Source organism: Elaeis guineensis, chromosome 6, assembly GCF_000442705.2.
Source record: "Elaeis guineensis isolate ETL-2024a chromosome 6, EG11, whole genome shotgun sequence".
Classification (NCBI taxonomy): Eukaryota; Viridiplantae; Streptophyta; class Magnoliopsida; order Arecales; family Arecaceae; genus Elaeis; species Elaeis guineensis.
Window position 1 is genome coordinate 120346567 of NC_025998.2, and position 12024 is coordinate 120358590.

Sequence of the window (12024 nt, forward strand, 5' to 3'; positions counted from 1 at the left end):
TATATATATATATGATTTAGATAGAATCTCATGCCTGACAGCTCTTACCAAACTCTTTGCAATAAGTGGAAAGAAAAAAAGATTAGCATTAATGTTATTGAAAAATAGTAGTCCCATATCAGATAGATTAAGAACTCTTGTGGTGCTTATACACTCTTAGATCCATCCAAGAGTCTGGGTTTTAAATAGAATCTTAACAGGTATAGCTACACGTATAAGATAATAAGATCATGTTTATGGGTGCACATACTGAGGGGCAGACGTGAGTTGATGCTCTCTTATTAACTGTTTGGGAGAATTATGATGTTTTAAAATAGCTGCATAACACAATTAATTCAAAGCTATGCTATTTGTTAAGCTACCAATATCAAATAGTTCTCACAATTGCTATTTACTACTATTTGTTATTGAGAATTGTTCATTGTTTTTGTGTTGCTCTATTTAATTCAAAGCCGCACCACCCATTAAACTACCAGCATCAAGTATCAGAGGGGATGCGGATCGGATCACAAGCATAAACGAGTGCTACATCTATCAGATGAATGCATGAATCACATAATTTATAAAAAATGGAATAATAAAGATAAGATTGGAGTACCAGCATTAATCTGAATGCCCAACATCTAACGGGCATCACGGCAAAGCAAATGTCTCCTTTGCAAAGTTTCCTCGCAGGGGGTACTGAGTGGGACAAAATCACTTGATATCACTTACACTGTTCACACGACAATACCCATGCACAGAGCTTTCCATCAATAAGGTGTTTATGGTCTGGGAAGAAAAAGACACACGAGTCAAACATTAATCATAAAAGAAATTGATGCCTTGTCACCTTAAGAGAACTTTTTTTTTTCCTGTTTCATCATTTCATGTTCAAGTTATACAACGAACATGGTTGCTTTTTTTTTTTTTTTGCTTTTCTTTTCTTTTCTTTTCTTTTGGATCATGAGAATAATGAGCTGGGAGAATCTCCTCTCAGAATTATTTAGATCAAACATTTGGCAAACAATACCTCCGTCAGCATGACTCAAACCTTGAACGTGGATAAGTTGATGCAACAAATAGGCCTTAAGTCCATGTTGTTGTCGGTTTCATTTAATCAGCATCCCCGAAAAAGAAAAATACAAATGGAATTACCTAAGATGTCTAAATTATCACAATTATATACATGCAAAAAAGTGATGTTACATAATATATATAATAAACTAGTGATGCTATAAAAAAAATAAAAAAGCTAATCACTCTATGTATGGAGATCTATTGGGTTTGTTGAAGCTGTCAGCTAAGTAGATTTGCCTGGCTTTTTCTTTTGATCTTGGCTTATTTTCTATAACCCAATGATGCTAGCTGGGACCTTAGATTATGTACCCCCAAACCCTATCTAGAGGTGTGTATATATATATATATATATATATATATATATATATTTGTAAGAAGCACACATGGAGTCCATTTCCTCACTCCGGTGGGGTGGCACCAATAAGTAGGTCGTAGGCTTTAAAGAAAGAGTTTGAAGTCTGAGAGTCTCAAAGTGTGACCCACATCATATCAAAAGCTCATAAAAAGGGGGAGAAGCGGAAAAAGGAAAAGCTAAAAGGTCTCCTCCTCATGCCTTGTTCTTTTCTCCTCTGTTGATATTTTATGTGCATGCAATCCATAGCCTTAGAACAAAAATTACATGAAGATTTCCACCTTTTGATTCTAGTTTGGAGGTTTGAAGTTTGAAGAGCAACAACATTTATTAACATCAAATCAAGCCTCCTAGGAGAAGGAGAAGATGAGGGAAAGAATGGAAAGCCTTGTTGGCTGGTAGGGTTGGGTGCAAGGGGAATATGGCTGATAAGAGCACCATGTTTGCGGTGGTGGGAGGAGAAGAGAGGAGGAGGGAGTACAGAAAAGGGAACTGGACCCTCAATGAGACAATGGTTTTGATTGAGGCAAAGAAGATTGACAATGAGAGGAGGATGAAAAGGTCCATAGAGAGTGAGGGGAGGGAGGGTGGAAGTAGCAGTAGCAGTAGACCGTCAGAGATGAGGTGGAAATGGGTGGAAGACTATTGTTGGAGATATGGTTGCTATAGGAGCCAAAACCAGTGCAATGACAGGTGGGATAACCTCATGAGGGACTTCAAGAAGGTGAGAGCATATGACATGAGTTTGGGAGTGGAAGAAGGTGATAGGCTGTCTTATTGGAAGCTTGAGAGGCATGAGAGGAAGGAGAGGAACCTGCCCTCCAATCTCTTGCCTGAGATATATGAGGCTTTGATTGAGGCGGTGGACAGAAGGGGTGTTGAAGGAGTGAGTGGTAGTACTTCTAACATGGCAGAATTAGGGGGAGAAGAGGGGCATATGGGAAGTATCTCAGCTTCCTTGCCTCCAGTGATGCCAGGCCCTACCTCACAAGCACCACCACCATTATCTCCTACTCATGCGCTCCCACAAGCACAAGCAGCAGGCACCATAGGTAAATCTCTCTCTCTCTCTCTCGCTCTCTCTCTCTCTCTCTCGCAATATATAGTTAATTTATACGACTGATACAGCCATTTGCTATGGTTGTTTATGTTAGTGCTGCAAGATGAATTCTTGTAGATTTATTCTTCTGGGCCACTTATTTGACAATCTTTTCTTCTATTTATTAATTGCCAATTTCATTTTCTGAAATTAATTAATTGCAAATTTCTTAATAAAACTTTTAGATTTTTTTAAAATTTTTACATGCACCCCTTAAATTTTACATGTCCTTAGTTTAGTATTGTTTGGTGGATTTCTCATTCACTTTCTTCATGCATTGATGGGTTTTATTATTTAGTAACTGCAATTTATTTCCTCTTCTTCCACTTCAAGTGCTGATTTTCTTTTATTCTAATCAACTTATGATAGAAATGACTATTTCTCTTCAACTCTTTTGACAAATATCTTATCTAGATTAGGGTTTAGTTTGCCAGCCTAATGTTAAAGCTCTTGCTTTTATTCACTCACCCTTATCCATTGTCTCACCTTATAGCTGTTCATTTCTTTGATTCCATGTGTTTTTGTTGAAGTCTATAGTAGAGTTATATGTGCTAAATTTAATCCTAAAACTCTTGCTTTCATTAACTAAATCTTCCTTCCCCCTGTTTTCTACAATCACTCATTTGTTTGATTCCATTGGATTTGTTGGAGATCTGTGATAGCTCAGATTCTGATGATGATGAGCATTCAAACTCACCTGAAAGGAAGAGGAGAAGAGGAGAAGGAAGCAGCAGCAAGAACAGTTCCCATAAACTAAGCTCAGCAATCTCCAAAAGTGCTTCCATTTTAGCAGAAGCATTCCAAGCTAGCGAAGACAAGGAGGAAAGAAGGCACAAGGATCTCATGAGAATAGAGGAGAGAAAGGCCAAGATAGAGCAGTCAAAGGCAGAGATCAGTATCCAGTCCATGGAAGGCCTGGCTACTGCAATCAACCAGCTAGCCAGCTCAATCCTTGGCTCCCTTGCTGACAAGGGTCCAGCAGCTCCAAAGTAAATATAGAAAAATTGCCATAAATTGTAACCAAAAACTCTTCCATTGTATGTTGATGAATACCCTTTTATGTTTCTTATTTCACTTTTGGTGAAACCTCTCCCTTTCTTCAACCATTGCCACTTCCAATGATTAATCTTGCTGAGCTTACAGGAATCTCTGCTGCAACTTTCAGGTCATGATTTCTTTAGAAAAGCTTGACAAAGAAAGATGCTCTCTGCGAGTAGCACATGACAAGATAATGAAATTTCTAGATTATATTTTATAAACTTATAAGCTAACATTTAAGGTTAGACTTTCATCCAAAAAAAATATAAGATTAAATTGTTTGGTGGAACAGTTGGTCTTTAGGTCGTTGATCAGCCCATTTATCTAATTCTAATATGCTTCTGAATAAGAAAAGGCTTGCAGAGATGTCATTTATGCTGGTGTCAGAGATGCTTTGTTCTGTTGTGTGTGTACAAACAAGTACCTGAAAGGCAGATGGGGCAGTCAAGGATGGTCACAGGAATCCCTTGAGACAATTACAGTCATGCCATCAGAATAGTTTTCAATGGATTTGGTGAGGATGGTGATTGGTGATGCACAGATACGGATAAAGTTTCTTTGAATGGTGATTTGTCTTGCTTTACCCGTATGGTGGCACTGTAATTTGCTTGTGGTTCTTCTGAAACGACTCAGAGGATTTATTGTTCTCACGTTCTCTTCTATTCCAGAAGTTTTTGTATTACAGAAACTAGCAAATGCACAAGTACTGTTTACTCACTTTCCCAATGGCCATTTGCTACCTTACAACCTTATATGCCATGCATATCGCTCTCTCTGTTTATCTCTTTCTCAGAATAAACACCTCTCTCTCTCTCTCTCTCTCTCCACATGTTTGTCCTTTCACATACATACATTTTCTTGTTAATGTTTGTCCTTTCGCATACATGAGGCTTCTTTTAAGGAGAAAGAAGGGTTCTCCCATTAGTTTATTTTATGAGATGTAGAAATGAATCAAGACAAAGTATCAAACTATGATAGCATTTCATCAGCATACTTAGAAGAAATAACCAGAATGAAATTTAATCTCTCAAATAATATCATCCACTTTCCCAGCAAGTCAGCTTGAAATCCTCCTAGTTCTCTCTGGTCACATTCTTCACCATCATGCATGGCCAATAAAACTTTTTTTTTTTTTTTTGATGAAAAGGGAGGCAAAAGGCATCCGAATTTATCAAAATAAGGGAGTGTGTATGTTACGGACGTACAAGATTAAAAGAAAGGAAAAAGCCTGTTACAGAAAATTCAGCAAAGAACTTCTAGCATAAAAACATTCAGCAACCGAGTAGGGTGGGAGGATATCACTAAATATGAAGGTGAATTGGTGAGGAGATTCGCAGCCTGTCCACAACAAGATCTTTTCCTTCTAAGGTATATAGGACTAAATTGTGGGAAATTTATTGAAGAAAATTTTCTCATGGATCTCATGCAGAAGATTAGAACACAAGAAAATCTTTTAAGAAGTCAATAATAATATCCAATTAATAAATCATACCTTGAAATCCCTAAGCGGCCATTAACGATCGCAGTACCAGCATCCTGTAGAAAAAGAAATCAACAATGACGGCATAGATCTTCCTCTCTATCTCCACCTTATATTTATCTCCTCAATAGGATAGGTCCATCCAAAAAATACACAGATTTTGATGCTGTAGAGTTTCTCTACAGGCGGATATATATATAAGTGGAGTAGAGACCTAGTCAAGTTAGTAATGTTAATGGGTCCATCCATCACAGAGCCCATTAATCGATCAGGTCTACACCGATATCTGCTACATCACATAACTAAGACGATAGGATCCAAAATAATATGATCACAGATAATCATGAGCTCCTTAACCATTCATTCAAATGACAACTTAGCCCATATTTTTGATAATAAATCTGAATGAAAAATCAGTCTATAATCAATGGAAGCCTACCTTATGAGAATTTCTAACATTCTTCCACTTAAGCGATATTGATTAAGACATCTTTTTTTATTATTCAAGAAAATATATTTATTATATATATAGTTTGAAAACGTCTCTCGGGCTAAGTGCATCTCATGTGGCCATATATGTAAATGTCCTGAATGAATAATATCTTTAGTCAAAATCTGATTCGCTAAAACCACTAACATTAAATCACGGCAGTCTTCATACTATTTATTGATATTAGACCCCTCTATGGTTACAAATGTTGATAACCTTATCGACATAGATTTCAGTGATATAGTGCATATAGTGTGAACTTTATATCCATTTGATCAAAACATACAAAGCTCATCATTAGACCACTTTATGGTTTCAAATGAAACCCCTTTATGCTTTCCAATGAAAGCTACAACAATTTTAAGCTTATGTCATAATTTCATCATATATCTCAAGATGAGTCTTTTATGTCTCAAGATGAATCATGATATCAACGATATCAATTACAATATAAGAAATATTTTCATACTTAAGCAGTACCTTTATGCTTAAGAATTCGATATAAAACAATTCATTTATGCTTAACCAACACCTTGATGCTTAAGATTTTCATTTAAACAACATTTACAAACAACTATATGTACACAAATGTAAATATAATATTTTATTATAAAATTAATAAAAATAAAAGCTTTATAATATCCATATGATGTTCAATAAAATAATGCTCCCACTAACCAAGTATACCAACAAATTTCAATGAACCAATGTTTTTCACATGTTTAATAAATATAGTGAATCTAAGTCCTTTGGTCAATAGGTCTGTTAGCATTACATCAATCTCTATATGTTCAATTACAATGTCTCCCTTTAATCAAATCTCTGACTATCAAAAGATATTTTATCTCTATATGGATAGAGGTGCTGAAAATTTTTGTTATTTTTTCAAAAAAATATAGCTGTACTATTATCATAATAAATCTAAAATAATTTTGAGATAAAATCAGTAATTATAAGCCCTGGGATGAAGTCTCTCAACTAAACAATATGATTTGCAACTCCTAACATGCCACAAACTCTACCAGTATAGCATAAAATACCATAAGAGTCTGTTTTAAATATTAAGGTAAATTATATCTGTAGTCCTTAAACTATATCAAAAATTTTTAAATGATTCCTAAACTACAAAAATTTAAACTTTGATCTTCGAACTTTCTGAACCATTTTAATATTGCCCTTCCGACGATTTCCGACGACTTTCTCTCATCAGTTTACTTCTTTTGCCCTGAGCTGGTGCTTACGTGGACAATCAAGCTCAATTGGTGTCTCACACGAATCGCAAAGCATTCAAAAAAAGGAACAAAGAAGTCTCCTGTATACAGGAGTCTTCTCCTTCCTCCGAACCGACCTATCTGCCCGCACCCCCGCTGCACCCCCGCCCTCTTCGATGCACACCCCCCCTCTCACCCTGGCACTCACCCCACCGCACCCCCTCCAGTCGCACCCCCTCCTGCCCTGGCGCCCACCCCGCCCACCCCCTCTAGCCGCACACACACCGACCCTAGCGTCCACCCCCTCCAGTTGCACCCCCGCCTACCCCGATGCTAATGGGTTGTGCGCTGGTGCCCCCCGGCCACTCCCTACCCTGCCCCACCCCCATGTGCCCCCCTGATTGCCACCGCCACCCCCTCCAGTGGGTTCTGCGACCCCCCATAGGCTCAACAGGATGGGAGGCGACCATTTCGCCGCCTTTCATGCCGTCATGCCCCCCTCCTCCGTCCAATGCGTATGCTCACTGTCTCTCTCTCATCTTCTACCAATTCCATCCATGTTTCCTCATTTAACGATGTTGTTTTTGGCTGCAGGAAAACTAGACCTCCATTATCGGTGGGGCCATCAACTTCATCAAGGAGCTCGAGCAGCTCCTCCTCTCCCTTCATGCGGAGAAACGATAGGGCACGTCCACCGGCACCAGAGCAGGCGGGGGTGCGACCGGAGGGGCAGGCCGGTGGGAGTGAGAAATGCGGGGATGCATGGGTGGCGAGCTGGTGTGGGGGGCGGGGGGTAGAGAGAAGAAAAAGAATGAAAAAAAATGGTCCAGTCAGTGTCAGTGCCACTTGTTCAAATGAACGGAGCTATGTAAGCACCGATTACTGCCGCATAGGATTTTCGGTGCGAGAAAGGCATCGAAAATGGGCGAAGCGCAATATTAAAATGGTTCAAAAAGTTCGAGGACTAAAATTTAGATTTTTATAGTTTAGAGATAATTTAAAAAAATTTGATATAGTTTAAGGACTACAGACATAATTTATCCTAAATCGTTTTAAGAAATAGCTTCTCCAACTATTATTAAAATATAATAAAATCAAATTTCATGCAACCCATGCAATCAGCAAAATTCAAAATCATAATATTCAATCACCTCAAGATAATCAGACTTTCAAAAGTTAGCATACATTTTGTTATGATTTTTTATAAATACCTTATATCCTTTTAGCTATATCTCAAATGCTCCATATTCGGATTTGTTATATATCCATAAAATATACTCACCATATATGCTATCTCCGATCTGGCATAAATCTTTGCATATATGAAACTACAAACCGTAGTTGAATAGGACACATTCTTTATGGATTCTTTTCTATATTATTCCTAAGACACTGGTTTCTCATGAACTTATCTCTCTTGACCACATATGTATCTCCATATTTATAATTATACATACCAAATTCATTCAATATACAATCAATGTAAGCTCTCTAAGACAACCCTAATATATCATAGACTATTCTTATGAATCTTAATACTGAATATAAATAAAACTTCTCTAAGATCTTTCATCTCAAAGACCTTAGATAGCAAAGTTTGATCTCATGCCACAATAGAAAATAACATTCATATATAAGATAAAGAAAAGAAATTTACTCCTACTGATCTTAAGATACATATATTTATGTACTTTATTATTTGTAAGTCTTAAGGAATGCTCAATATCATCAAACTTAAGATATCATTTCCTCGATGACTACTGAAGATCATAGATATATCCTTTAGATCTGTATACTATATGTTTTTTCAACTCTCAATAAAATCTTATGGTTGATTTATATAAAATTTTTCTGATGAAGCTCTAGATTAAAATGATTTATCAGTGCCATGATTACACTTAAAGAATCCTTACAACAGATCGAAAAAAAATTTCATTGTAATTTATGCCCCTTTCCATGCATCCTTATGCAACCAATCTAGCATTAAAGTGTTTAATATTATCTTTAGATTTTTTTTTTAATTTTAAATATCTATTTATACCTTATAAACTTAAAACCTTCAGATAATTCTACCAGATCCCATACTTTATTTTTAACTATAAATTACATTTCATCATACATAGCTTCCAGCTACTTAGCTGACTAAGAATATGTAATAGTCTGATCACATAAGACTGAATTAACTATATGGCCAATGGTATAGTCATTCTCATCTAAATAAATCAAATGGTCATTAGAAATGATGAGTTTCCTCTTTTTTTATGTGATTTCTTTACTAGTACTTTATTAATTAATTAGCTATGGAGGTGCTATAATCGATTCATATATCTAATATTGCTCTTCCACTATCCTTCTAGGATGAAATATGATATTTTTTTGGATAAATAAGATAAGAATAATAACTTATTTTTTTTAATATCATATCTCCAATATAAGAGTATATGTAATTATCCATATCAAACTCTAGAAATTTGATATGATTAGACTCAACTATCTTTATATTTCTTGTCAGGGCAATAGAATCTATATACTTTGGTATTATCTGGATAGCCTATTAAATAACATCAAGCAATTCTAGTCCAAACTTTCATTGCTGGATTTATACCTCTTAATCTTTATAGGATAGCCCTAGACATGAAAAATTAGTACTAGACTTTCTATCAACCGACAACCCAAAAGATATCTTATAAACTGTCTTATTAAAAACTCTATTTAAGATATTGATGGCAGTCTTTAGGACCTCACTCTAGAGATATTATTGTTGCCCAGCTATGCAACCCAAGAGGGGGGGTGAATTGGGTTTTAAAAATTTTAGGCTTAACTAATTACTTGTAAAAATTATATATCAAAAGCTTGATGAATGAGGAGAGAGACTTTAGTTTGAGATTAATTACTTAAAACAAGAATGCAAGGATATAATGGAGAATTAAAGAGAAACAATAAAGCATGCCACAAACACAATGATTTATAGTGGTTCGGTGCCAACCTTGCACCTACATCCACTCCCCAAGCTCCTACTTGGGAATTCCAATCCACTATACTTTGTATTCAACCCGAATACAACCGTCGGAAACTCCGACACTAGCTATCCCAAGCTAGTCCACTTGTTTCCCGGGTACAAGCCGACCCAATACACTCCGATTTCAGGTTCGGATCAACCTTTCCTTATTTTGAAAACCCTCCAAAATAAAAATAATTACTCACAAGATAAAATCAGTTTAGAGCATAAATAAGTACAAGAATAGCTCCTTAAGTGAGCGAATATAACAATAAATACGCTTTACTCAAATGAAGAAGTCCCTCTTGGATTTCCTCAAAGTGGATGAGAGATGAAGTAAATGCTTGAGGAGTTGGTGAGCTTGATTGATGGCTTCTTGAAGGCTTTTAAATGAGCTCTTGTATGATGTTGAGTAGTTGGCTTGAAAAACCTTCTCTTGAATGCACTTGAATGCCCTCTTGAATGCTCTTGATTTTTTCTTTTCAAATCACTTGAATGCCTCTTGGATATTTGGATCTCTCTCCTTTTTGTTTTCCACCTTTTGAAACCTTTTATAGCCTTAAGAGACAAGGAAAAACAAACTAAGCAGAAAAAGAGCCGTTAGAGCACAAAAAGCAGCATTAAAAAGCAACCAAATCTGGCCAAAAACTAGCCGTTACAGGAAAATCCCATCATATGAGTCGACTCATGAGTCGACTCATGCCTCAGGGGTCGACTCATGAGTCGACCTCTGTTGCAAAGTCCAGAGATTTGGTTTCTGGATTTTCTTGGCCCAAAACAGCAGAAGTCGACTCATGAGTCGACTCATGCCTTGTGGGTCGACTCATGAGTCGACTCACAGGTCGTGCCAAGCCAGAAAACCAGCGTGCCATGGCTAATCTTTGCGTGCCAATCAGCTCATAGTTTCATGAGTTGACTCATGAGTCGACTCATGAACTTCAAACCTTCATAACTCCAAAAATATAAGTCCAAAAACCATGAAACTTTCACCAATAGATTACATATCATTTGTTCTACACGATGATGCTATCAAATCAGAGTTTTGATGAAATTACAATTTTGCCCCTGTAGAGCATAAGGTCTTTTTCAAATAAAAAATATTTGTATCCCTTCAAACTGTTTTGTAGTCATCAAAATCAATCTAGGAGCAACAATCTCCCCCTTTTTGATGATGACAAAACATTTGAACAAAAGTATTTTTCTAAATCATGAATTTCAACAGATTGTATTTTAGGTGCATATGCTTGAAAAGAGTATGATTCTTTTGGCATGTGATACAAATGGTTGTATGCATAAATGGTTTGTCCATTTGCTTAAAGATTGGAAGATATGCTCATTGGATTATTGTTTTGGTGTTAGAGCAGAAAATTTGATTTTATTATCAGAGCAAGAAAAAAAATTTTCTCAATTCTCAAAACTAGTCATGTGTGCCAAAGCATATTTAATAGTTGATTTGGAAAGAGTATTAGATCATTAAAGTTTAAGATGTATCAGAGCAAGAGAAATGAAAATCTGCAATGTATCATGTAGGGAAAACAATTTTACAAAGTATCAGAGAAAAATTTTGCAAAGTATCAGAGTAATAAAAACAGTTTTTCAATGTATCAGAGTAAAATTGAGTAATGTATCGGAGTAGTAAAAAAAAATTGTCAAAGTATTAGAGCAATGTATTCAATATATCAGAGTGGGTTTGGAATTTGAAAGCCTATCAAAGCATATTCAATGGTTTACAGCAAATCAGAGTATGAGTAATTTTAAAAGGTACTTATTTGCAGTATATTTAGCATTTGTACTTAAAATTATCAATGTATTAATTTCTCATAATTTGTAGTGTTTGCTTTTGATGGATTTCTTTGTGTTTAATTTCTCCCCCTTTTTGACATCATCAAACAAGGTTAAGTCCTTTTTCTGAAGCATTCTTTAATTTCTCCTCTTGTAGGGTTTGCTCCCCCTTAATGAAGCAACTATTAACAGCAATCATAAAATGATAATACCATAAAGAGAAGACAATATTTCACAAAAGAGAATATATAACCAAAGTAAGATAATCATCATTCCAAAGGTAAAGCATGATTGTTTCAGTACATAGATTGTAATATAAAAAGTATCATACAAAGTCAACTAGCTCATGTCAATACATGGCCCAAAAATACAGATCCTAGAGAGGACTAAACACTAAGACCTAGGATCTAGAAATGATCAATGATCAGAATCATCAGAAATGTGATGAGGAGCAGATGGATCTGGATCAGAGATGCGTCCTCTACCCCGTCTGCCTCTGGCATGAGTGGAAGTAC

General features: G+C 36.1%; 1 protein-coding gene across 1 annotated transcript; it reads left to right on the forward strand.

Annotated features, from left to right (window-relative positions):
• Positions 1–1567: 1567 nt before the first annotated feature.
• On the forward strand, positions 1568–3621 carry LOC105046743 (uncharacterized). The gene is made up of 2 exons (XM_029265353.2): positions 1568–2463; positions 3178–3621. Exons 1-2 carry the CDS (start codon positions 1833–1835, stop codon positions 3501–3503), a joined length of 957 nt encoding a protein of 318 aa, XP_029121186.1. The 5' UTR covers positions 1568–1832; the 3' UTR covers positions 3504–3621.
• Positions 3622–12024: the final 8403 nt, after the last annotated feature.